Genomic DNA, 27,421 nt, shown 5'->3' with positions numbered 1-27,421 from the left:
GAGGAGGATTAGCCCTGAACTAACATCTGTGTCAATCTTCCTCTGTTTTGCATGTGGGTCCTGCCACAGCATGGCCGCCTATTAATGGTATAGGTTCACACAGGGGAACTGAACCCCAGCCAACTAGGGGGCACTGAACTTAACCACTAGGCCATGGGCAGACCCCCAGGTTCTTTTTAATGTTGTTGTATTTACCAATGGCTCGAATAACTATCTTTGAAATCTATTTCCATGTTTTCAACCTCTTAAGTTTGAAAGCTGCACTCTGCACTGATTTAGCACTGGTGGCTGCTCAAAACTTGCTTTATTTGACTTTAGGAGGCCCTCCCCACTAAAATACTCCGCTGACAAGGAGAGTAATCCTTTTCATTCCCTTCCAGAATTTTCTCTTAGATTCCCCCTCTGTCCCTTTGTTAGAGAATGCACAGTCCTGTCCCCTAGTAGGACACTTCCCCTCCTCATCCATGCCTTCTTCATTTTAGGCCCTTTCCTAACTTTAGGGTCACGGTGACTCCATCTCCTCCAGGACTCCGCCTGGGGCTGGTTTCGGGAGGGAGAGAGTGCCCTGCAGGTGAGATAGCTAAAACCAACCGCCAACAAAAAATCCTGTCCTGAGTAGACAGGTAGGGGTAGGGTTTCCAGATGATAGCAAATAAAGTTACAGTACACTCAGTTAAATCGGAATTTCGGTAAGTCTCTTACAGTAAAAAATTATTGGTTGTTTATGTGAAATTCAGATTTAACTGGGCATCCTGTATTTCATCCAACAACCCTAGGTAGGGTAGCACGGGTATGGCGCCGGATTCAAGATTTGCACCTGCACGGGGCACCTGCGAGACCAGGCGGCTTCTGGGCCCTTCTGGCCCGTGAATGCAGCGCAGGGCGGGTGCAGCGTGCCGCCAGCAGCCAGGCCCCGACTCGCGCGTGAAGAAAGACGGCCACAGGCCTCTGCTGGAGCACTGCCCAGGGTTTGGAGTCAGGAAACTAAAAAAGCCACCCGAGATGAAAGGCGCCCATCTCCTAGAGCCCTGAGCCCTGCGGCGCACGCCAAGGGCCACAGGCCACAGGCAGGCTGCCCGACTCCAAAATGGCGCCCGCAGCGGCTGCCAGCTGCCAAGATGGCGGCGCGGGGCCGCGCGCGCGCTCCCGGGCTCCCCTCCCCCAGCCTTTTCCCGGCTGGGAGCGCGACTCGTCTCACCGTGCGCCGGTTGTCCTTCGGCCTGGGCAGGGGTCCCGGCGGCCGCAGCCCGTGCCATGTGGCTCCTCGGCTGGTGGCAGGTCCTGTTATGGGTGCTGGCGCCTCCTGCCCGCGGCCTGGAGGGTGAGTGCGGGCTGGGGCCGGGGCCGTGGCCGGGGCGGCGAGCGGCGGTGCGGGGAATGCGGGGCGGGGCGGAGGTCGGCACGGGAGACGCTCTTTTACCTGCGCGAAGGGCCGGGATGCGCGCCTGACGCCCCCCGCTGCGCCTCTCCCGGCGTGGTCCCGACCGCTTTCCCCGCAGTGGTCTCCCGTCCGGGTCTGGGGTGGGGGACGGCAGAACAGGGAGCCCCAGAGGTGACCGGGCCACGTTCAGGTCCCCACAGCAGGCACTGTCGGGCAGGAGTGACCGTGTATTAGCGCTACTGAGGCATACCCTCAGATGGCGAGCATTTCATTATTAATGGTAATAATCATAAGGAATAACCAACAGTTGTGGTGTCTTTTTTAGGGTCCAGGAACTGTGCATAGTGCTTTCCATCATTATCTCATCTAGTCCTCCACCGACCCTGTGAGAAAGGTTTCATTAGCATTTCCATTTTACAGATGGAGATGCTGAGCTCTGGGAGGCTACCCCATCCGCCCAAGTTTGCACTCCTGGTAAATGGCAGAGCCTGTCTCTCTGACTGCAGAGGCCACACTTTACTCTGCACCCTGCTGGACACTTTCTTAAGAGGCCCACACTTGCTCAGATGCCTGGATAGACAGATAAGAAAAACACAGGAGACTCCGAGGGTAACCAGCTGCCTGCCAGGGCAGGCTCTCAGGGTCAGGCTCTCAGGGTCCCCTCAGGTGGAGAAGGCAGTCACCCTGGAGGCACGGCTGAGTGCAGGGGTGGAGGCCTTACTCATTGCTCGTTCGCCCACTCCTCACAGTCCTATTAAAGTTCAAACCCTTTGGCCTTGCTTGTCATTCAGAACCCAACAGAAATTTCCAGTCAGGTCTTTCCTTTTCCTGGGGTGTCCGGGAAGGAGGCAGGGCAATTGCCTTGCTTAGCCGGGAGACGGGTGAGCAGTAGTAACAGTTATCATTGATGAATGCACTCAGTGTGCACCATGGGCTATGCTTAGTGCTTCGTGAGCATCATCTTATTTAATCTTTAAATGCTTAGGAAGTAGATGTTGTTATTGTCTTTGTTTTATAGATGAGTAATCTGAGACTCAGAGTCAATGTCTTTTGCCACAGTCATACAGCCAGAAGTTGAGGAGCCACGATTCAAGCCCGTGTCTGCCTGACTTCACAGTTGAACCTCTGTCTGCACTTCTCTGTCACTGCACTTAACCCCCAGCCTGAGAAAGGGACAGCATGTGCTGGATATCTTCTGTTTGTCTCCTAGATCATTCTCCAGCCTTCTCCACCCTGCTCTGTGCCCTAGGTGGCTGCCTTGTATGGAATAACAACTGCTTCTCCTGTCTTCTGGCTTCTGTTGGCTTGGAGTGAGGGGAGAGTAAGGTCAGGGTATTGATTTCCTCAGCTCTCTCCCTCAGGGATATCACAGGTTGGCTGTGCCCCTCACCTGAAAGTCACAGCTTCTAGAAGGCTTTCCTAGCTGTTTCAAGGTCCTGTGACTGCTTCTGCCTCTGGACTCTTAGGGTCTGTGAGTGGTAACTGGCCCTCCCTCTGCTGTTGCTGGCCCTGGGGTTCCTTACCATTGCTTTTGGTTTCTCTACACCCAGGCCACATGTTGGTTGTCCCTTTATTAAACTGTCTTCAAATTGCCCAAGTTGAATGTGCCGTCTGTTTCCTGGCAGAACCCTGGCTGATTCAGGGGACTTGCTTATTGTTGCAGTCAATGTGAGCCCACCTGGCAATCAGGGTCACATTCATGCAGACCCCAGGAGAACACGAGCCGTGGGTGGGTCATGGGTCATCATGGTCAGGCCGTGGGTCATGGGGTGAGGACAGAGGAACCTTCACCAGCTGGTTACTTTTCAGGGTGGTTGAAAAGCCAAGAATTTTTTCCTGCAGAAGATACCCCTGGCAGATTAGCAACTGGAGGTGGCAGTGCTGTCCAGGTATCAAGAAACGGGAGCCACCTCTTGGCTTTAACACCTCCGTGCCATCTTTGCTAGCCAGTCAGCTAGCAGGTTCTTACTGTGCAGTCATCATATACCATATGCTCTGCTGGGCACTGGGGGTACAGTGGTAAGTGAGACAGGGAAACAGGCCCACCCTCCTATCTGATGGGGAAGGTAGGCATTAAATGACTACAAATAATTAAGTAAATTACAAGAGTGGAAGAGATGCTTCAGGGAGAGTCCGAGGACATTATTGGATGCTATATTGGGAGACCCTACTGTGTGAGGGTAAAGGAAGTTGAAGTTCACCTTACAGAGGTGAAGTTTAGGGTAAGATCTGAAGGCTGAGTTGGATTAGCCAGAAGAAGAGGGGGTGGAGGGCCTTCCTGGCAGAGAAACAGCCCTTGGGACAACTCTAAATTAGGTGGAGGAGAGTGTGAGTGATCCAGGACCAGAAATGTCTGGTGGCACCAGTTGAGGGTGTGGAGAGGGGCCACATCACGTGCGGCCTGGTACCCAGGCAACAGAATGCACACTTAGTCACAGGGCAGGAGGAAGACGTTGAAAGGTTTTTATCAAGGGAGTGACATGATCAGATTTGCCTTTAACTTTCAATTCCACTTGGGTTGCTGTGTGGAGTAGTGTCCAGAGGTGGGAGAGAAGGCCATCCAGGCAGACCAGTAAGGTGGCTACAGCAATTGTCCAGGTGAGAAATGGCTGTGGCCTGGACTGAAGGTGTGAATGGGGATGGGAGCAGTGGATGGATCCAGAATGTATTTAACAGAGGAATTAATAGGACTTAGTTATGGTGCCTGTTCATCTCTTTGAATTGTAAACATCAGTCGTTATCATGATCATCATCGCTGCAGCCATTTATGGAGTGCTTACTGTGTGCCAGGGACGGTATATATACGTCTTTTCTCATTCAGTCTTCGCAGTAGCTCTGTGGATTTCTGCATTTTGGTGGTATTTTCTTCATTTGTTAGATGAGCATACTGAGTGTTTCCTATGGAAAGTATCAGTTGCTCCCCCCTAACCCCTGGCTGTTTTGGGTCCTTCCCCCTTTGACTCCCCTGCCACAGAAGCCATTGTGAAAAAAAACCTGTGGCTGGCAGAGAGCCCTCTGAGAAAAACTGGAAGGGTATGAAGGAGCTAACCTAGCCTGAGGCTCCCTGGCAGAGTTGGCATGGTGCCCCACTCTTGTTTCAAAACATCTTCCTTGCTACCAGTAAGGCAATAATTTTCGCTTTGTCCCTGGCCAGACTGTAATCAGCTGGTTTAGGTTAAGAAGCAATCTCTTTGGAAAGGTGCGTTACCATGGGAGGGTTCAGTGGGTCTCACATAGGAGGTCATTTCTATCTTACTGTGGAGTAATTCAGTGTTTCCTTTCTTCCCGTTACCCAAAAGAGAACAGTGGTACCTGACAGTGCATGAGTTTTTTGTTCCTACTCTGTACTGTGTACTTAAATATCTTCACAGGAGAGAAAAACAACACTCCTCAACTTAAAATGCCAGCTCTTGGCATCACTCAGACTCTCTTTAAATTTTCTGTGGGGGACATCTATCCATTTTTACATGAGGGTAATCAGAGAGAACCAGATTCTAATCTGTGCCCTGGTTTTTTTCTCCTGAGATTCTTTCAGGGTGTTGGCATTCTCCATTTGCTTATTGGACCTAGAATGTTGATTAGATTCAGAGAGAGCAGATCTCTGTGGAGCTGGGGCATTTGGGAGTTTGGGCCTCCAAACCTGGCACCCTTTGTTCTTCTCCAGACTTTCAGCCTCTCTGGCTTCATTTCCTGCTCTGTCTTGTGGACGATGCAGCGAACATGTTTGGGTTTTTTTCTGGTTACACAAGCAGTACATGCTCATCAACCAAACACCTACAGAAAGACTGCCAGTGTGACCCCACCCCCACCAAATTGGATAGCTCCTTGCCCAGGTGCCCCGCCCCTTCTCTAGGTTGTAGACATGGAAGTGCTCGACCCTCTTGCTGTCCACGCCCTGTGCTCTGGAGCCTGTCTAACCTATATTGTCGCCTCTCCTCCTTGTGCACTTTCCCATCAGCTTTTTATATCCTTAAATTTCACGTATGTCCTAAAAACTGAAATGGAGACCTCTCTTAACCTCTTGCCTGCCCATAGCCACTACCCCATCTTTCTTGTCCTCTTCATAGCTGGAATTTCAGAAAGAATAGTGTATATTTATCCATGTAGTTACTATTTCTGGTGCTCTTCACTCTTTTGTGTGGATCCATATTTCCATCTGGTCTCATTTTTCTTCTGCCTGAAGGAGTTCCTTTAAGGTTCTTGTCGTGTGGGTCTGCTCGTGATGAATTCTTTCAGCTTTTGTGTGTCTGAAAAATTATTTATTTTGCCTTTGTTTTTGAAAGGTATTTTTGTTGGGTATAGAATTCTAGGTTTATAGTTTTTTCCTTTCAGTACTTTAAAGATGCTGCTCTTCTTACTTGCGTTGTTTCCAACGAGAAATCTGCTGTCATCTTATCTTTGTTTCTCTGTACATAGCGTGTCTTTATTCTCTGGTTGCTTTTCTTTTTTTGTAAAGATTGGCTCCTGAGCTAACAACTGTTGCCAATCTTCCTTTTTTTTTCTTCTGCTTTTTCTTCCGAAATCCTCCCAGTACATAGTTGTGTATTTCAGTTATGGGTCCTTCTAGTTGTGGCACGTGGGATCCCGCCTCAGCATGGCCTGGTGAGTGGTGCCAGGTCCATGTGCAGGATCTGAACTACGAAACACTGGGCCGCCGCAGCAGAGCATGCAAACTTAACCACTCAGCCATGGGGCCAGCCCCTCTGGCTGCTTTTAGGATTTTTATTTTGTCACTGGTTTTGATCATTTTGATTATGATGTGTGTTGGTGTAGTTCATTGAGCTTGGGGTTTGTTGAGCTTCTTGGATCTGTGGATTTGTAGTTTTCATCAAGTTTGTAAAGTTTTCAGTTATTTTTTCTTCCAATACTTTTTCTGTCCCTTCTACTCTTTTCTCTCTTTCAAGTACTCCAATTATCTGTTTGTTAGGCCATTTGAAATTGTCCCACAGCTCACTGATGTTCTTAAGTTTCGGATTCTTTTTTTCACTGTGTGTTTCATTTTGGATAGGTTCAAAATGCTTTCAAGTTCACTACTCCTTTCTTCTGCAATATCTAATCTGCCATTAGTCCCATCCAGTGCAGTTTTCACCTCAGACATTATAGTTTTATTTGCTAGAAGTATGATTTGGGTCTTTTTAATTGAGATATAATTGACCTGTAACATTATAGTAGTTTCAGGTGTACCACATAATGATTCAATATTTGTGTACGTTACAAAATGATTACCACAATAAGTCTACTTAATGTCCATCACCATACATAGTTATAAAATTTTTTTTCTTGTGATGAGAACTTCTAAGGTGTACTCTCTTAGCAACTTTCAAATATATGATTCAGTATTAACTATAGTCACTGTGCTGTACATTTCATCCCCCTGGCTTACTTATTTTATAACTGGAAGTTTGTACTTTTTGATCACCTTCACACATTTTGCCCACTCTCACCCTCTACCTCTGGCAACCACTGATCTGTTCTCTGTATCTGTGAGCTTGCTTTTTTTTTTTTTAGATTTCACATATAAGTGAGATCATATGATATTTTTCTGACTTATTTCACTTAGCATAATGCCCTCAAGGTCTATCTACATGGTTGCAAATGGCAAGATTTCCTTCTTCATGGCCAAATAATATTCCATTGTGTGTGTGTGTGTGTGTGTGTGTGTGTGTGTGTGTGTGTGTATTTCTTTATCTATTCATCCATTGATGGACACTTAGGTTGCTTCCATATCTTGGCTATTGTAAATAATGCTGCAGTGAACATGGGGTGCATATATCATTTTCAGTTAGTTTTTGTTTTTTTCTAAAGATTGGCACCTGAGCTAACAACTGTTGCCAATCTTTTTTTTTCCTGCTTTTTCTCCCCAAATCCCCCCAGCACATAATTATATATTTTAGTTGTGGGTCCTTCTAGTTGTGGCGTGTGGGATGCCACCTCAGTGTGGCCTAATGAGCAGTGCCACGTCTGTGCCCAGGATCTGAACCGGCGAAACCCTGGGCTGCCAAAGCGGAGTGTGTGAACTTAACCACTTGGCCATGGGGCTGGCCTCCTGAGTTAGTACTTTTATTTTCTTTGGATGTATACCCAGGAGTGGAATTGCTGGATCATATGGTAGTTCTATTTTTACTTTTTTGAGGTGACTCCATAATGTTTTCATAGTGGCTGCACCAATTTATATTCCCACCAAGAGTGCACAAGGGTTCCCTTTTCTCCACATCCTTGCCACCGCTTGTTATTTCTTGTCTTTTTGATGATAGCCATTCTGACAGGTATGAGGTGATATCTCATTGCAAATTGATTTTGACTTGGGTCTTATTTTATATCTTATGTCTCTATATCTACTTAAATTTTTGAACATATGTAATATGGTTATAAATACTGTTTTAATATCCTCATCTTATAATTCTGACATCTGTGCAAGTTCTGGGTCAGTTTTAATTGATGGATTATTCTCATTATGGATCATATTTTCCTGCTTCTTTGCATGCCTGGTAATCTTTGATTGGATGCCAGACATAAATTTTGCCTTGTTGAGTGCTGGATATTTTAGTATTCCTATAACTATTCTTGAGCTTTATTCTGGGATACAGTTAAGTTACTTGAACATGGTTGGGTCCTTGTTTTTAAGGTTTGCTGGATGGGAGCAGAGCTCTGTCTACTATAGGGTTAATTGTGCCCCACTACTGAAAGAAGTCCCTTATGTGTACTCTCCCTAGTGCCCCGTGAATTATGAGGTTTTCCAGTCTAGCTGGTGGGAACAGGGACTGTTCCTAGCTCTGTGTGCGCGTTGGGTACTGTTGCATCTAATCCTTTTGGGTGGTTCTTTCCCCGCTTTGGGTAGTTTACTCACGTGTGTATGCTGACCCGTGTACTCGCGGGGTCCGCTGTAGATCTCCAGAGTCCTGTCTCTGCAGCTCTCCTGTCTCCAGTATTCTCTTCTGCCAGCTCTAGCTTTCTCGGTCTCCTTGGACCCTGAGCTCCATCTCCTCGACTTGAGGAGTCTGCTGGGCTCTGCCTGGGTCCCCCTCCCTGAGCCATGGTGGGAACTCCCTCAGGCAGTAAGCTGGAGAGCAATTTTAGGGCTCTCTTCATTTGCTTCCTGTTTCTCAGGGATCGCTGTCCATTGGTGCCTGATAGTCTCCTGAAACTGTTGTTTCCTATATTTGGCTGTTTTGAGGTTGTTTGAGGAGGGAGGGTAAATATGGTCGCTGCTAGTCCATGTTAGCCAGGAGCATAATTCCAGGGAATAGTTTTCGATTTCTGAATGAATCTGCACATCTCTATGGGGATATTCTTTGAGACCTTATACAAATGTGCCTACCTTAGGAAGCTCCCAGACCCTTCCCCAACTTTGAAGCCTGTTGGTCATTCACATGCTGGTGTCATGCTCTTGGCGTGGCAGAGCTCACTGCACAGCTGGTGGCTCCTCCCACAGTGAGCTTGTCTGAGTGCAGCTGGGCTCATTTGTTTCCTCTCGTCTGTGCCTGGCGCAGAGTCTGGCAGCTGGTGTTGAGTTAATGAGAGTTGGAGGGCAGAAGTCGTTGTTACAGAGTAGAGATTGCTGAGTGGACGTATGCGACTGCCCCAGACTCTTCCCTTACCTGAGTATTTTGCCCAAGCCCTGTCTCGTGGCTGCAAAGTGGAAGGGAAGTCTCCCTGCTGCCGCCCCAGCAGTGCTCAGTGCACCCCCAGCATTCCCAAGGGAAGTAGCCCAAGGGCCGTGGGAAGGAGAGCAGAGTCCAGCTGTAGAGGCCGCCTCAGGAAGGAGCTACTTCATGGCTTGAGCAGTGTTCCTCAGGCGGCGTGGCCCAGCAACCCTTAGGTATTGTGGGGGGAGGGTAAGGTCCCTTCTAGAGAGCAGTCAGAGGCCTCCGCTCCTAGACCTGGCTCTGCCGCTTACTAGCTTGTGTGCCCCTGGGCATTAGCTGAACCTCCCTCTGCCTCAGCTTGGTCATCTATTAAATGGGAGTGATACCCCTTGTCCTGCCCATCTCACAGAGCTATTAGAATGTGTGTAAAGATAGTTTGCCATGGTAAAATCTTCCATAAAGCCATCATTATTTTCTTGGATATTCTGATCAAACAAACAAAATTGTTGAACTGTGTTTGGATTATATTTTCCCAATTGGATCTGCACTGGGATGTTTTTGTCTATAATCCATATACAAGCAGTGAGTTTTGCATAAAGCTCTGTATTTGTCCACTTATTTACTTGGAATTCATTAATCTAGTACCTCTTTGTGACCTTCCTCATGACCTGGAGAATGGCGGGTGGCTCTCTGATAGTTTAATTAATGGGAAGGGTAACTTTTTTTCTCTGTGGGGGAAAATTTCATATATGAGGAGAACTATAATTTCTTCGGGGATCACTTATTTTGAAGTCAAATATGTCTGTGAACATGCTGGCATGTTTTAGTTGCAGAGGAGAGTGGTCACTTATGGTCAGAGGAGCAGCCTGCTCACCCTCTCCAGGTGGGGTCTGTGTACATGAGTGAGGAGGAGCCTTCACGTGGCCCGATGGGCCAAGACACATCCGCAGAAGAGGCTGACGCAGTGCTGGGGCTGGACACCGATGGTGACCACATGGCGATGTTGTCTGTGATTCCCGGGGAGGCCGAGGACAAACTGAGCTCAGAGTCCAGTGGCGGAACCTGCAGGGCTGGAGGGGAGGAGGACTCGCGGTGCAGCCTTGGAGAGAGCGTCTTCTCTCTGGACAGCACTGGGGCAGGCTTTCCTGAGAGAGAAGAGGAGTATTACACAGAGCCAGAGGGGGCGGAATCGGACCCAGCCCCACCAGAGGACTCCAATAACACCGAAAGTCTGAAGTCCCCAAAGGTGAACTGCGAGGAGAGAAATGTGACGGGATTAGAAAATTTCACCCTGAAAATTTTAAATATGTCACAGGTAAGAAAAAATTTCTTAGTCCTTTCCAGCACACTGATTTACGATTTAATATTCTATCAACTTTCAAATGGAGGGTCATAATCTTTATCGTATTGTAAGCATTTAATGGCTGCATCAGTGAAAATTGACTTTGCTCTCTGTGATGTTTGCAGGGAAAGGAGGCGATATAACTAGCGTCGATTATGCTTTTTTAGGTGCCTTAAACCTAGTCATCCTTGGGCTAATCTTACCACCAAGTCTCATAAAAATCCCAGTAGACAGATAGGTGCTTGGCCTCAGAATCAGCATTTTTCTTCTTCCAAATGAGATATTTATTATGGAGGCAACTTAAAAACGCCTGAATTACTAAAATTGTAATCTAGTATTGTTTCTACCAGGAATGCCCATGGGATATGTTATACTGACGAAAAGTTTCTTTTGTCCAAAGAGTGTGAATTCAGCGTTTACTCTGGAGTGAAAGCTTAGACAATTGTCCCGAATCCAGCCATGCTTTTCCAGCTAGTTCTATAAATGGGGATTCCAAAGAGAATACTGGGATAATGATTGACAGTGTCTGTAGGATTGTTAAGCCGGCTAGCAGGATGAAGGCAGGCTGCTTATGTAAGAGAAGAAATCCTTGCTCTGAAAGCTGTGATTGCTTATCTTAGACGAGGGCACATGTGGTACGTTGAGTGCACGTAGCCCCTCCAAGAGCAGGGGTCAGTGCTGGCCTCACACCCTCCCCTCAGTGCCGGGTAAACTCTGTGCCTCAGCTCTGCAGGACCGTTTCACGGGTGTCACAAACATGAGCAGAGGAGAGCAGTCTAAGCAGGCTGGGTTAGGGTGGTGGCAGGGGTGGTGCACCCTTGAATTGAACTAACTTTTGGCCAAATACATTGATCCAACTGCTTAGTACAGACTTGGATCTGCCGATGGTAGTTTGGGCCTGAGATAACAGTGCTTTACTAATGCCATTAGACTGTGTGAGATGCACAATTGAAAGGTTGGGACAGTGGCCTGTACCCTGTGAGTACTTAGTATTTGAATTGATGAATTAGGAAAAATACTAAAATTGCCCTATATTAATATTAAGAAAGCTTAGAGGCAGGCTTATAACTTGTCATTTGACAGTACTTTTCTGCCGATTCATGGATTCATATGGCTCTAAATCCAAAAGGTTCTTAAGGGGATAGACTGCAGTCTCCTCCTAGCCCTGCCCCACCTCCTCCCCCTGGAGGCAGCAGTGTTTCCTGTTTCTTGGGTATCCTTCCAGAAAAACGTGCATGCACATTTACTGCTGACTTAACACTTGTTTCTTTTACCACAGGACCTTATGGATTTTCTAAACCCAAATGGTAGTGACTGCACACTAGTCCTCTTTTACACCCCTTGGTGCCGCTTTTCTGCCAGTTTGGCCCCTCATTTTAATTCTCTGCCCCGGGCATTTCCAGCTCTTCATTTTTTGGCCTTGGATGCATCTCAGCACAGCAGGTATCGTCCCTTAGTGGGATTTGCGTCTCTTCCTTTTGGATTGCTGGTTGTAGTTATTTGAAGTTGTAATCAGCTCAGTTAGACGTGGAGGAGGGAGGCGTGAGCTTTGAAATGGAATCGAAGGAAGGGAAAGGCAGGTGTGAGTAGTGAGGATTGTCGGACTCCCACGGAGCTGCTGGCCTCGCTTTTTGGAGGCCACCTGCAGAAGAAAGACTGTTCTCTGCATGGTGGAATGTAAAGGTGGCTCCATCTGATGGCAGGGGAGTGGCTAGAGGACTTTTTAGGGTCCTGGCCGGACTGAATTAGCAAAATTAGTATCACAAGTAGGATCTTCCTGTGGAACTTCATCTATAGTTTAGGTCCCCACCCGGGCAGCCTAACTCTTGGCACCCCCAGTCTGTGTCTACTTAGGATTTCTTTCTTTCCTTCCTTTATTTTTTTCTTTCTTTCCTCTTGCTTATATTTATCCTTGCATGCATGTTCCGTAGCAGACAATCAATAAATTAATTTAATGAATTAACTTAGCCCTTTAGAATGACATTTACCCTTGTTTTCTTTCTTTATATTGTTCACTGGGCTTTTATCTTTTTCGCATGTTCACTAAGATACGTTACAAAGAACTCTGTTCAGATGTTAGATATTTCCCGTAGGTGCTATGGCTGTGCCTGGGTTATATACTGTGTGCTCCCCTCCTCCTCTAAATCAAATGCTCCTTAGCAGGTCACAAGGTGATTGTGTGTGAATAAATTTGGAAAGTCTGGAAGATGGTCAAGTTGGTGGTAAAAATGAGTAAAGCTTTACTGATTTCTGCTCCACTGATTGTCAGTGTGGGTAGTGTAACTGCTGATGTTTACATGAAATTGTTTATGAAGAAAGAAATTGCCCAGCAAGTTAGTAATTCTCTTAAGGGCTTCAGGGAAGTATCTAAGTGGCCTGGCCCAAGGGAACAGACGGATTGGAAGGACAGTCCAGGTCAATATCCAGCTTTGACTGGACCATCCACTGCCCCCAAGCCGGCAGGGCTGGCTCCCAGCACCTGCTCAGTACTCTAGGGTTTTGGATCTGGTGCTGTCCCCGCTCCCCCAGCCTCCCCCCATTCCCTGCAGGCTTTGAGCATCTGCTTCATTGCTTCTTCCTCCCCATGCATCCTTCTCAGTGCCTGCTGTGGGGCCTTAATTGTGGAGGATAGAGGATACTTGTTCTTATTATGTGGCTGGGACATGTGTTTACCTCATTTGTTAATATTTAAGTTACATCTTGTTTACAAAAGATAAAATCCTGATTATCCAATATTACCATTTTACTAATGGAGGAAACTGAGCCTCAAAGAGGTTAAGTAATCTGGACAAAGGTCACACAGCTGGGTGAGTGGCAGAACGGAGGCTTGAACACGGAGTGTTGGGTGCTTATACCACTGCTCTGTATTATGTAAGGTGAAACAGTTCTGCTCAGGTTATGTTACTGCTCAATCATCCTGCCCTAACTGTGGACTTCCTGGTGTGTTTGTTAGATCATAGATGTCCCAAACCGATTGCTTACCGAAAGTTGAATCTTAGATGAAGGATGGAGATGGGCATTCTGGAGAGTTTGAAATTTCTTCTGTCAAGTAAATTGACATAGTGTACTTTGTTCATGAATTAGAATTTTCTGGTCTGATCCATTTTGGCAGGAACTTAAATAGTGGAATAATTGTGTCATGGGTAGTTCCATATTGTAATAGAAAGCAGCTCAGCAGAACAGGAATGCCCTCAACCATGACCCATAAGGAAAGAGGTCAGAAACAACTACAAGCATATAGTTGGAGTATCAGAAACTCTGTAGGTCACATGAAACTTATGTTAGCTCATTTATTTCCATCCATTCTGATATGGTAATTGTGTGAGAAAGCCCACTGTTAATTCAGGTTTTCTCACGGATTTCTTTTTCTCATAGCCTTTCTACCAGGTTTGGCACTGTAGCTGTTCCTAACATCTTGTTATTTCAAGGAGCTAAACCAATGGCTAGATTTAATCATACAGACAGAACATTGGAAACGCTGAAAATCTTCATTTTTAACCAGACAGGTATGTAGAAACAATACGCTGTAGACGACGTTTTATTGCTGGGGGGTCTGTGCCTTCTGGGGGGTTCCGGTCTGCTGTTATCCATAAGTGAAGGGTTCAAGATTAGCTTTGAGATGTAAAACTTCTTTTCTAATGAACTCTTGTGATCCTGTTAAATGCCTGTCAATCAGTGGCAAGCTTAACATGAATAGGTAATTTTAATATGATTATAGATAAGTTTTCTAAAAAAAAACTTTATTGAGAGATAATTCTCATACCATACACCTGTAGATAACTTTTTATATACAATTTTAAGTATATTTACATGAAAATATGCATTAACCATTAGTGTCCTAGGTGATGAATTTTCACAAAGTGAACAGCTTGGGTAACCAGTACTCAGATCCTGAAAGAGAACATCACTACCCCTCCTTCAGCACTACTGCTCCTGCCCTCACGGATAACCACCATCTCGACTCCTAACACCATAGCCTAGTGTTACCTGAATTTGAACTTCATATTATTGGAGATGTACAGTATGGATTCTTTCATGTCTGGCTTACTTCACTCACCATTATGTTTGTGGGATTCATCTGCATTGTTGCGTGTGGTTGTGTTTTGTTCATTTTTGTTGCTCTGTAGTGTTCCATTTATTAATCCATTTGCAGGTGCTATTTTAATTCCTTAATATTTGCCAAAACATACGGCCTTATTTTTTATTCCATAAAAGTTTGAGCACTGTATATTGAAGAAATTTCCTTCATTGGTAAAGTTCATTCCGCAAAATCTTCAGCACCTCAATTATGAGCACCCCACTTCTTCCTGAAGTACATTCACTGGAAATAAATACAAATTATAACATACCTTCCACATATGTTAAGTTGTATGTAATTACTTAAACGTAACACTAAAGAATCAAGACCTGAGTGACCTCATAGGAGTAAAAGGCTTGTTCCTAGGTGGTGAGCTATTCCAGGTCTTATACCAGACCCTGATTGCCATTCAGTTGATATGGAGAGAGGGAGTCATTTTCATCAATGCCCTAAGAAAACCTAGAAGACAAATGACATCTAGGAGTCACCGCATCTTTGGCAATCACTGATCCCAGTAGTGGCTCATTGTGCTAACAATCCTGTCAGTACATTGTTTTAAAGCATTTTAAATTTAGCATTACTTAACCTGTGAAAATGTTCTGTAGACTCTTGAGAGAAATTTTACTAATTATGTGTTGAACTTTGGTCTCAAAAGAGAATAAAAGACAACTCTTACGATGCACTGACTTAAGACCCCTCTGATGGGTTCACAGAAATTCCAGTGTTTTAGCTTTGAACAGCTGAATGGATTCCTGTTCCTTTGATGTGGTGGGGAGAAAGGCAAGTTACAAATTACACCGACAGGCATGTGAAACTCATCCCAAATATCCTAGTGGTGGTGTTTATTTCAAGACTGCACATCATTTTGCATACCATGCAAAATACTTCAGAAAGATCTGTAGCTGCTGTGTTTTCTATCTGATTTGAAACAACTGATTTCTCTTTCAGGTATAGAAGCCAAGAAAAATGTGGTAGTCACTCAAGCTGATCGAATAGGCCCTCTTCCCAGCACTCTGATGAAAAGTGTGGACTGGTTGCTTGTATTTTCCTTATTCTTTTTAATTAGTTTTATTATGTATGCTACCATTCGAACTGAGAGTATTCGGTGGCTGATTCCAGGACAAGAGCAGGAACACGCGGAGCAGTGATGGACTGAAAGGAGTTGGAAAGAGGGATTTCAGTCCTTCATTTCAGAAAATACTGCAGTTTCATGCATTTTCTCCAGTGAAGTGTTGACTTACAACGTCAGTCAGATTAAAAGAATCATGCATTTGAACTGCTGAATGTGTAAAAACATTATAAACTGGTGTTTTAACTAGTATTGCCATAAGCAAATGCGAAAATATTCCATAGAACTTCCCATTCTTGTCTTTACTACTGGAACAGAATCCGATGTCTTAGGGGAGTCATCCAGGTGCAATGTGAAGATGCGTTCTGCTGGAATAGTGAGTAGAATGGCAACATACTGACTTTATAGAAGGCAGAAATAGGACTTCCAGATTCCAGTTTTAGAGTACTCTGGATTCCATATCTATGTCTAAGAGGTTGGTTTTCTGTTCATTTGCAATTTCTCTCTCTGAGTCTGTAAGCAGGAAAGTGTTCTGTTGTGGGAAGAATAACTAGAATTGATAAATGTGACCTTACAAGTAGCAACTGATGGGAAAATAAAAAAGTCAAATACTTTGGTGTTTGTAATCTCCAGTTTCACTGAAGGCATTTGCAGTGGTTTAAGAAGTTGTTTCTGGGTAAGGCAGATGTTAGGAGAAAGTAAATGTTACCATCATAACTAAAGCTTATTTAGTATCAGTTCTATACTAAAGCGTAACTTAAATTTTAGTCATAGTTCTCTAACCAGCATGCATTAATTAAAACTTAAAATATTCTTTAGCACTGTGCTAGGTTTAGTGAGAGCTAAAAGAAATATAAAATATTGTTCTTGCCTACAAGTTGACTCTAATCTAGTTTAGGACACATGTAGGACAGAGACAATAGTAATTCATACATACTTTTTGAAAAGCTGTTTCTAAAAGATCTTTTAAATTCAGATAGAAGACATATGACTACATAATAATGTTGCTTTTATACTGATTGTTTCCAGTGTTTTGGATAGAATAGCTCATTTCATAAGGCACCCTAAATTCTATGGAAATAGGACTTTAAATGAGTCTCCTTCTCAGAGTGTTTTATTGGATAGGAGTTTACAACTTTGTGTGTCATGTTGTGGACGGCTGTGGCTGGAATACTCACTAGCGGGAGGGGACCATGGCTCAAAACAGTACCATTATTTCCATTTTACAGATGAACAAAGTGAGGCATAGAGAGGTTAAATAACTTGCCCAGGTTACACGCATAGTAAAAGTTGATGAAGATGGGATTTTGAAACTTCACATGTATCTATACTTACAAGAAAAAAACCCTCCAGTAATTCCATCTCTTATAATAATAACTAACATTTGAGTATTACTATGTGTGTGCCAGGTACTGTTTTAAATGCTTTACATATAGTTTTTCATGAACTGGTACTATAGCCCTGAGATTGACACTACTATTAAATATCTCATTTTACAGAAGAGTAAATGAGGCCACAAATAACTTGTTCTTGGTAATGCAGCTTCCGGTAGTGGGATCCAGCTTCAAACCTAAGCATTCTCTGGAGCCCCTATGTGGGATGGTACCCTGCTCTGCTTCTATGCCTGAGTGACCATTGTATGTATTTCCCTCTAGTCTTCCTCCTGTTTCCCATAATTGTAGTTATAATTAGCACCTTGGTTTTTTTTGCTTAATAAATGATAAATATTTCACTGGTGCTAATAGTTTTCCTAACCATGGCTACATAATAGGTCTTTGAGTAGATTTAGCATTACTTTACCTAACCTGTCTTCTTTTGCTGGGTTTATGCTTATATATAGTCTCCTGTCCTTGGGGGCAGATTCCCAGAGTGGGAGTTATCCTATCAAAGATACAGGCATTTTCATGACCTTTGATGTCTAATGGGACCCTACTTTAGTCTGGGGGAGGAGGAAAAGCTTCCAGGATGACCAACAGATCGGTGGCTTTGCTTCTAACACTTACCTGAGACAAGCTACATGGGGTTCCCCTGGAGGGAAACTGGAGCAGGGTTGTTGCCTCCAGGAAAGGTTCAAGTGAGATGGTTACCCGGGAAGCACTGGTGCTGAAGGAGAGGGAAGTAGAAGGGAGAAGGAAGTGGTCCAAGACCGGCTAAACCACCCCAAGCCCAGCATGGTGTCTATTGAGCAGAACACCAAGCAAAACACTGCCGCAGCAGTATGCAATGGGGGGGGGGTGGGGGGTGGGGTCGGGGGGACACCTTCAACTACATAGAGGATAGCAAAGGTCATCACAATGCCAGCCACCAGGGCCAACTACTGCCCACTAATTCTTTTTATTTTTTTCCCCTGCTTTTTTTCCCCAAATCCCCCCAGTACATTGTTGTGTATTTCAGTTGTGGATCCTTCTAGATGTGGCATGTGGGACGCTGCCTCAGCGTGGCCTGATGAGTGGTGCCATGTCCACGCCCAGGATCTGAACCAGTGAAACCCTGGGCTGCGGAAGCAGAGCACGCCTCCACCACGGGGCCGACCCAGCCCACTACTTCTTGATATCAGAGCCACCAAAGAAAACAACAGTCAAGAACTGGATGGAACAGCATTTTTATTCACAGAGAAGAGACAGAGCAAGATCAGCTCGAATAGTGTGCATCAGTCCCTCATGGCTAGCGGGTGCTCCCTGGCAGCCAAAGGCCTATGAGTGTCCCTCTAGCAGGACCCCTCCCCCTCCCCCATGGAGTCTGAAATACTGAAAGGGAGGGCGTGCCCCAGGGCTAATGACAGACATGCTTAAGCAGAACAAAGGAGCACACACTGAGTCTGAAACAGGGAAGGATATCCCCATACAAGGTGATAAGCCTGGTACAGGCTGTGAGGGCTCTTTGTCTATTGGTAAGGAAGTGTTCCAGGCCCAAGGCCCATTCTTATGTGGCCGGGCAGGGCTTGAAAGACTGAGCAGGAGACTGCTCTTCCCAACGGTGTCCACTACAGAGGACATGCCCAGTAAATCTTTGCTAAGGGATTTAAATCCTATTAATTGGAGAGCAGCATGTGAAGCTCTCCCTATCCCCTAAGGTGGACATCACTTCCCCTGGGCCTTACTAGCATCCTGCTGCTGGTGCTTTCAAGACTAGAGCTGAGATGCCACAGTATCATACAGTGGATTTAGGGAAGGAAAACAATGAAAGTAAACTTACTGAAAATGATGAGGGGTCTCTAACTTGTTACTTCACACTTACCAGTTCATTTTTCAGTTCTCACTTTGATGAGCAAGTTTGCAGAGCATTTCTCATGATCATATACACCCAACGTAAATATTGGAAATACTACCTTTAATTCCACCCCTAGTCTCTGTTCACCTGAGGCATCAGGCAAAGGAAACTAGAGCATCTTAGATAAATGCCTTGAGACCAGGGACATCTAATCAGGGTCTCTAGTGAGATTTCTCCCCTGAGTTTTGTCATGTGAGCAAAAGGGAAGAAGGTGGGTTGGGCCATAAGTCCGAATTTTAGGCTATTTTGAGGTAGGTTTTATTTTTTTCAATCCATATGGGAAATAAAACTGCTAACAACTAAGTTGAACTAAATTCTCTCTCTTAAATATTCTCAAGTGTCCTGCTATGTCCTCTGCAAAAATGGTTATATTATTAATTTGGCTAAACTACTTAGTAAAAAAAATAAGTGTATATACTAAAAATCAGAGAATTATACACTTCAAAGGGTAAATTTTATGTGAATTACATCTCAAGAAAAAAAGGCAAAAGTAATGAGAATATTAATACACACATATAAAAGAAAGAATACCTCTCTTCTCCAAAAAAGTGATGAGAAAACTTATCCAAATCTGTCCACATGTATCTCCGGAGTGCCTACTGTTGGCTGCGCCTGTGCTTTTTAGAAAGCACTGACCTAGGTATTCCAGATGCTCTTACACAGGCAAATGCAGATGAGCCAGCTTGCCCAAAGCCTTGACAGCTAGGTAATGACACATTAGAGCTTACATTCGAACCCACGACTCCCTGACTTACAACCCCCTGATCTGAGTCACTATGGGTCACTGCCCCCCCGAGAGCAGAGAAGGAAATGGTCCCCAAGCATCCACCGGCAACGCAACAATTCCAGCCCCTGTCCTCGACATCCTCCGCCGGCGCAGACGGTTCGCCCCACCGCCCGGGAAGGAGCCCAGCACAGTTAGACCGTCCGCGAGCCTGCGGCAACCCGAGGATCAACATCGAGGCGCAGAACCGGAGGTCAAGCCTAAGCGCCGAGAGAACCCTAGCGTCCCGCCGGCCGGCCTACCACCCCAGCCCGAGCGGAAACCCGCACACGCGCGGGTTAGTGCGGAAGCGGCGCAGAGCTGGATCTGAGAGCGGCGGGGGCCGGCGGGGGCCTGCGGGGGCCTGCCACACCTCGCCCGCCCGGCTGCCCGCAGAGTTGGCGACCATCAATGCTGCTGGGGGCCTTCCGGGGACGGGCTGTCCTGGGCCTGCGCGGCAGGGCTGGGCCGTGCGGGGCAGCCGGGCCGGCGGCTGGCGGCTGGGAGCTGGCCGCATGGCCCCCGGCTCGGGACCGGCCCCGCGGACAGGTGGCCGGGGCGGCGGGCAGGCAGCGCGCCGGGCAGCCCTCGGCCGGCGGCCATGGCGGCGGCGCTGGGAGCGCGCGGGGCGACGCGGCTCTTGTTGGCGGCACTGCGAGGCCGGAGCCCGAGCCTCGCGGCCATGGTGAGTGCCCAGGGCCCGCGGTGCGGGAGGAGGGCGAGGCTCCGCGGCGCCGACTGAGGGGCGCGAGGCGCCGGCAGGTCCCGAAGTGGGCCCGGCTTTCGGCCTCGGACTCTGGGCAGTCACGTTTTGGGCACCGGGCACTTGCCCACGCGCTGGCCGGAGACCGGGGTGTCCGCAGCATCTTCCGGTTTCCCTTGGCTTAAAAGCCCCTCGTAGTCTACGAAATTGCCAACCGGAAAACAAACGAGGACGAGATTTGTTAAAAAAAAAAAAAGTAATCATGAAAAGTAATTATAAAAGTATTTGATGCTTAGGGTCACTTGATGTGACTAGAGGTGCTGTTCGGTCCTCTAGATTGTACGCTCGCTGAGAGCAGGGACCGTCTCCGTCGCGGGGCGCTCGCTATAAACCAGGTGACTGAATGTTGAGTTAACTGATTTGTTTTGGTGTTAACTTTTGGAGGAATTATTAATAAATTATCTTTTTTGGTGACACATGTCTTCTTTCCTCTTCTGAGGCGCGTTCGGTCAGTTTTCCTGTTTTACAAATCAGTATATTGGGGCCAATGAACTTGAGGGAAAGTTTTAGCACGCAGCGCCATCTAGTGGGAAGATGGTGCATTAAACTCACCGTTTCATTTTCCTAAGGTGCAGCAAAGGCCCATTTGACAGTTTGAAATTCTTTAATACAGGAAATTTAAAATAGTTCGATGAAGGAGTAAGATAAACACTCTGCTTCGTGGCCATTAAGGTGAGAACACAAGTGCTTACTGTCACCTAGGTGTGTCCCAAGGTGTGCCACTACCCACGGTTCTGGTGATCAAGTAAAATTATGGGGTTTGGGGAGGAATGAGCAAATATGTGATTGGAGTGGCTGCCATGTGCCAGGCTCTATGCTGAGTGCCCGCCTTCACATTCAAGATCCCTTTAAGCCTTTGAAAAAATCTCAGCAGGTAGATATTGGAATATCCCCACTATGGACATGAGGAGGCTCAGTGATTTTTCAGCATCCCACAGCTAAAAGTAACAAAGCTAGGTCTTGAATCAACTTTACTATCTCCAAATCCTCTGCTTTTGCCTGTCCCTCCCCCTAACTCCCACAGAAAAAAAATTAAACCCACCACAAAGTGTTGTGCAGAGGGTGTATCCCCAAGGGAACCTTTTGTGTTATGTAGCTGAACTGGCTCCGTTTCACTGTCCTGGACACAATCCCTGTTTCTGGGCAGATGTCTTTGATGAGCACAGAGTGACCTCCTTGGGGATGTGGATTGCAGAGGAAAACAGCCCAGCACATTCTACAGACTCCAGGTGACTGCTGCATTACCCACAGCACAGTTAATAGTTTTCTTTGCAACTGCTCAGTGTGGACACAGATGATTCCATTTCTTTCCCAAAATACTGTGAATTGACTTAAAATATTTAAGTGTTTGATAAGAATTTTAGACTATTTCCTATAATAGGTGTTTGTGTGAAATTTTTCAGAACCATCATTGTAAAACTAGTAACAGGTATTTTGTTTCTTAATAGTAAATGGTTTTTGATAACAAGCCCTTAATATTTTTATTTAATTAAGAGGTATTTTCATTTTTCTCTTTTGTTAGTTGTGGGGAAGGGTAGCTGACCTAGGAAGGAAGAGAAACTAGAAAATTGGTTCATTACATTTTTTTCCCCTCTTCATAGAATAAGTTGTCTTTAAGTTTACTTATTTTGCCCTCTTAATTACATTAATGTCAGTGATACAAGGGTTTAGGATTTCTGAAGTGGGAGTGGGTTGTAGTGTCATGGTGGAGGATTCACCTCAGCCCCTGCTTGCTCTTTGATGAGAGGCCCTCATGTTAGTTCAGTCTTTCTGGGTGACAGTCCCTCTCTCACCTGAGCCTACAGTAGCCCTGCAAAGAGGTAAGGCAGGAGGTGTCGGTTGGCATTTATGCTGGAATAAGAACGAAGCTCTTCTCACTTTTACTAGAGTGTCCTTCTTTCTCTGACCATGACGTTTAGAGTTCTTTCAGTTAAAAAGCAAATAGCGTGGGAAATGTGGGCCTGTTAACAAACAGAACTCTGGATTTGTGAATTTTATCACCAGAGGGAGTAGGAACAAGGTGGACGGTGCACACAGTGCTCTGGCCAGACTGTGGAGGGAGTGTGTCTTACTGGGACCCTGAGAAAACTCACTGCACTAAGGCAAGGGCTTTTCACCTGTAGTCTAGAGAGGCTGTGGACCCCCAGAAGTTGTTATACAAAATCCTATGTAAATGTGCATTTGTTTTTCCTTTCTGGGGATTGGTTTTCATCAGATCTGAAAGGGTACAGTAAACTCACATAGTTAAGACTCATGTGAGGAAGCAGTGAAGGCCACTAAGGTGGTGCAGGACCTTCCGAAGAGCAGTAGGCCAGGCGCTTAGAGCCCTGAGTTCTAATCCTGGTCCTGCCAGTGGACTTTCAGGGATTCCTGGGGTGGGTGTGTTTACTTCAGTTTCTCAAGTCCTAGAATGCTGGCCATTGGTAATGGTCATTGGTAAGAACGGCCAGTGGTGGTGATAAATCTCAGTTGTATGGATAATAAACCAGAGAAACTGAATTGTGAAGTCTGAGGCAGTGGTGAGGGCTGGCGAGGCAACATACCAGGGAGGCAGCTTATTTTGTACAGAGCTAACAGTGTTTGTGTGTATTTTTTGAGAAATTTGTATTTTGAGAACAAAGGAACCAAAGATGGTTGGAAATTGTTGCTTTTAAGACTTTTTTCCTGCATCTCTACATAACGTAAAGAACTGTAAGTTTGTTTGAGTTTAACTAAACCTCTACATTTCAGATATTAAGTGTGATGTTTCCATAGTCAGCAGACGCTCACCGGTTGACAGCAGAGGAGAGGACCCAAGTTATACTTGATCTTAAAGCAGCAGGATGGTCGGAATTAAGTGAGAGAGATGCCATCTACAAAGAGTTTTCCTTCAAAAATTTTAATCAGGTAATTATTACATGTTCTTGCTAATGCCATAGTCTATTTTTGTCACCTTAGGCTGTAACTCTTTCTAATACTACTGGTTGTCTGGTCCCGTGTGGATCCAGGATCCAAATCCTCTCTTCCTCAAGAATTCAGTGATAGGGGCCAGCCTAGTGGTGCAGCGGTTAAGTTCGCACGTTCCGCTTTGTCAGCCCAGGGTTCGCCAGTTCAGATCCCGGGTGCGGACATGGCACTGCTGGGCAAGCCATGCTGTGGTAGGCGTCCCACATATAAAGCAGAGAAAGATGGGCACGGATGTTAGCTCAGGGCCAGTCTTCCTCAGCAAAAAGAGGATGATTGGCGGCAGATGTTAGCTCAGGGCTAATCTTCCTCAAAAAATGAGGAAAGAATTCAGTGATAGGTACTCCATCCTTCTTGACAGGTGCTGCCTCCACTGGGTGATTCTCAGCTCCAGGGGAAGGGGATGGTTTGTATGATTTGGAAAATCAAATTCTGAAACCACTATTGCTTTGATTTGGTGTTGGTTAGGATATTTAGTTCCTTTTCAAATTCTAAATACATTCAAATGGAGTGTGAGCTTGTGTGTTTATCAGAAGGGGGCATGTATAAAACGGTTGAGAAACATACACCTGCTTGACTGATTTCCTCTACTTTTCTTAGATGGTTGTTGAGTTTTCTTTCTCCCTGTAGTTGTATGTCTGTCTCCAAATCATCTCCCAAGGTGCACCCTCTTCTCTGATTGGCTCATTTTCCCCAAGCCGCATAGCCCAATTGAAGCTTTGCTTAAAAGCTGACCTCCCCCTTGGACACTCAGCCGTAACAAGGTAACTGTTGCACTAGGGCCCCACCTTGTTTAGAGAGTCATCTCTGATGACTTCCCCTTCAGTTCTTACTCCATTGCATTTATGTAAGGTCAGTGCTTTTGACTATTTCACGTTTGTTCAGTTAGTTTGGCAATCCTCTGGACAGATTTATTGTTTTTATTTATATTAGGTGTCAGCATCTAGAAGGCAGAGACCGTGTTTGCTTAAATAACTCTCTATTGTACTTAACAGTTCTGGGTACAAAACCGGCATTTGATAAATGCAGACATTGATTACAGTGTTTGCTAGTTTCTGGAAGGGTGTGTGAGGACCAGATTTCCACCAGAGAAACTTCTGACATGTTTTCCTAGTAAATGCCGTTGGCTCCGCTGAGCTGCATGCCCTGTTCTGCTCTCCGTCCATCTGGCTGCCAGCCTTCCACCGTGAGGCTCCAGATTCTGAGGAAAGTGGACCATGCCGACTCCCTGGCCCTGCTGCCCCATGTGCTCTACAGCTCTTGTCAGGGGCTTAGCACTCCGTGGCTGGTGGCAGGGAATCCCATTGGTACAGTAAGCTTGTGTATAAGCTCTAGGTAGCATTTTCCAAGCTTATTAAAATTCTTACATGTGTACAGCCTGACTTCTTTAAGCCTGGGCTAATTTATTGGGCTTGAACATGTGGCTTAAAGTACTTGAGTAGTGTTGCCTTAGGCTCTGCCCATGAGTCAGTCCTTCAGCCCCTCTCTAACCTTGTGCTTAGGGTGACTTTTGGAAATGGAAGGGAAGGGAAGCTGTACCGGGCATCCTTGATTAATTGTAACATTATTCACCAGGACATTTAATTAACTTGACTTTTTTTTTTTTCCTTCACTGGCTTTTAGGAGAAAGAGGCAGATGATAAAATCAGCGGATGTCAGGGAATGTATCAGAGAACCAGCACTGAGATTGTGTGCTGGGATCAGTTTTCCAGCCAGGCTCGTATGACTTCTGCCTGTACATAACCTGTAATGGCAACTGAGTCATGACAACTGTCAGTGCCCACCAGCCAAAGACCACCAGGAACATACCAGTAGTTGAATAAGCTGGGGTTATTGTTTGTTGCAGCAAGTGAGAACGGACACCATAGGGAACTGTGGGCATCTCAGGGAGACAGTGTTAGAAAGACTTATTACAGGATTTGGACTTGTATTGGTAATTTTGGAGGGTTTTTAAGGAATTAGGGTTTTGCTCCGGATTGGATGCTGTCAGAAAATGAGTAATTCTATAATTCAGTATTTTAATAAATACTACCTATAGGGAAAACAGACTACAGTGGGGCCAAAGCTGAAATTGATAAAGAAGCAATAGTCACTTGTTAGCCAGGAGTGGGATATGTATAGTATTTTATGTTTTGGGCAGTGTTCATGTTTTGTCTGTGTTCAGTTATCATTACAGAGTGGTCTTAGTTCTGTCTTAATCCGTCATGGTCACAGAGTGGCCTTGTCTGATGTTTATGTACAACATCAAGGCCCAGGAGTGAGTGCCAGGCCAGCTCCTAGTAACACCAAGCCCTAGTTGGCAGTCCCAGGCCAGCTTCCATGTGCCAGGGGCTGCTTTTCTCTTTCTCACAACTGATCTATGCAGTGGTGACCCTCTGCCAGTGACAGGGCCTCACTTAGCTTTCATTTAGGACAGAAAGTCTGTTGTTTTTTATTATAAAACAGTCATATAAAACATTAAAATATGATGTAAATAAAAACAATTTCCCATTTTAACTACTTTCATCTTTTGTCTATTCTCTTCTAGTCTTTCTTGATTAGGTATAGTTTATTTATTTATTTATTTTGAGGAAGATTAGCCCTGAGCTAACTCCTGCCAATCCTCCTCTTTTTGCTGAGGAGGCCTGGCCCTGAGCTAACATCTGTGCCCATCTTCCTCTGCTTTATATGTGGGATGCCTACCACAGCATGGCTTGCCAGGCAGTGCCATGTCTGCACCTGGGATCCGAACTGGCGAACCCCAGGCTACCAAAGTGGAACTTGTGCACTTAACCACTGTGCCGCCAGGCTGGCCCCTGATTAGGTATAGTTTATTCACAATGTGGTGATTGTACATGCAGTTAAAATTTTTTTTTTTTTAAGATTTTACTTTTTCCTTTTTCTCCCCAAAGCCCCCTGGTACATGGTTGTATATTCTTCATTGTGGGTCCTTCTAGTTGTGACATGTGGGATGCTGCCTCAGCATGGTTTGATGAGCAGTGCCATGTCCGCGCCCAGGATTGGAACCAACAAAACACTGGGCCGCCTGCAGCGGAGCGCGCGAACTTAACCACTCGGCCACGGGGTCAGCCCCCTGCAGTTAAAATTTTTAAAAATTAATTTTTACTGTAAAAGTAATATTAACTCAAAAAAATATTAAGCATCTTCTCTGTGCCAGTTAGTATAAGTGCCATAGAGAGGAATAAACTGGGATATTGGAATGGAGAGTAATGGAGGGGTGAGCACACTATTTAAGATGGATTGGTCTGGAAAGGCCTCGCTGGGGAGGGGACATCTGAGGCCTGAATAATGTGAAGGAGCTCAGCATGTGAAGACCCAAAGGAAGAGCATTCCAGGAGGAGAGAACAGCAAGTACAAAATTCCTGGGATGCGAATGATCTTAGCATGATTGAGGAGGAGCCAGAAGGCCAGTGTTCTGGAATGGTCAGGAAGGAGAAGAGACTGGTAGGAGACGAGGCTGAAGAGAGGGAGGGGTCAGAGCACTCGAACTTTGTGGGCATGGTGAGGAGTTTGGATTTTGTCCTATGAAGGAAAGCTATTGGAGAATTTCAAGCAGAGAAATGCCATGATTTGGTTTATGTTCTAAAAAGATCACCCTGGCTGTTCTGCTGTGAACTGATGGTAGGAGGCAAGAGTGGAAGCACACAGAGTATATAGGGTGCTGTTGCAGTAGGCTAGTCAAAAGATGATGGGAGACTATGGAGGTAGCAGTAGAGTAGAGAGAAATGTAGGATTCCTCATATATTTGAAGATAGAACAATCAAGACTTGCTGTTAGATTGGGTGTGGGGGAAGGGAAGGTAAAGGATGATCCCAAAATTTTGGTTCAAGCTATAAGGTGAAGGGTGATACACTGGTATCATTTACTGAGTTGGGGGACATGGGGTGGAGGGTGGGGTAGGGAATTAACAATCCTGTTTTGGATATGTCAAGTTTGAGATACTTATTAGTCACTCAAATGGTGATATCAAGTCAGCAGTTGGCTATATGAGGTTTGAGCTCAGGCTGGAGATGTCAGTTTGAGAGTTGTCAGGGGATAATTGGGAGAGCACAGTCCTGGATCATCAAGAGAATGCAGGGAAGAATGGACAGATGGAGGCACAGGGTAGGGTATGTCCATTGTAATAGGAAAGAAGGCAGAGTATATGCATATAGATGCAGGTAGGTTGCTGCATTTGTCCAGAGAAGAGGAGATAATTCTCTTCTGATTGCTTCTATTTTTTTAGT

General features: G+C 45.6%; 2 protein-coding genes across 7 annotated transcripts in view; both read left to right on the top strand.

Moving 5' to 3' along the window:
* The first annotated feature begins 1,084 nt into the window (after positions 1–1,084).
* On the top strand, positions 1,085–16,069 carry TXNDC15 (thioredoxin domain containing 15). 2 transcript variants are annotated; one of them, XM_014828444.3, is made up of 5 exons: positions 1,085–1,321; positions 9,795–10,282; positions 11,589–11,752; positions 13,685–13,815; positions 15,336–16,069. In XM_014828444.3, exons 1-5 carry the CDS (start codon positions 1,255–1,257, stop codon positions 15,533–15,535), a joined length of 1,050 nt encoding a protein of 349 aa, XP_014683930.1. In that variant the 5' UTR covers positions 1,085–1,254; the 3' UTR covers positions 15,536–16,069. The 2 variants fall into 2 exon arrangements, with proteins under 2 accessions (XP_014683930.1, XP_070373477.1); XM_070517376.1 differs by having other exon boundaries at positions 1,153–1,321; positions 9,801–10,282.
* A 3,794-nt stretch (positions 16,070–19,863) lies between these two features.
* PCBD2 (pterin-4 alpha-carbinolamine dehydratase 2) overlaps positions 19,864–27,421 on the top strand; it is a 46,802-nt gene continuing 39,244 nt past the window's right edge. The window contains exons 1-2 of one of the 5 annotated variants that reach the window (XM_014828453.3): positions 19,864–20,174; positions 23,007–23,138. In XM_014828453.3, coding sequence (XP_014683939.3) covers positions 20,091–20,174; positions 23,007–23,138 — 216 coding nt within the window. In that variant the 5' untranslated portion in view covers positions 19,864–20,090. Of the gene's footprint in view, positions 20,175–22,982; positions 23,139–27,421 lie in introns of those variants that run through there. The other 4 variants (XM_070517379.1, XM_070517378.1, XM_070517377.1 and 1 more) reach the window with 4 other exon arrangements.

Source organism: Equus asinus, chromosome 9 (assembly GCF_041296235.1).
Source record: "Equus asinus isolate D_3611 breed Donkey chromosome 9, EquAss-T2T_v2, whole genome shotgun sequence".
Lineage (NCBI taxonomy): Eukaryota > Metazoa > Chordata > Mammalia > Perissodactyla > Equidae > Equus > Equus asinus.
Note: the sequence above shows the minus strand (reverse complement) of the source record. Positions and strands in the feature narration are given on the sequence as shown.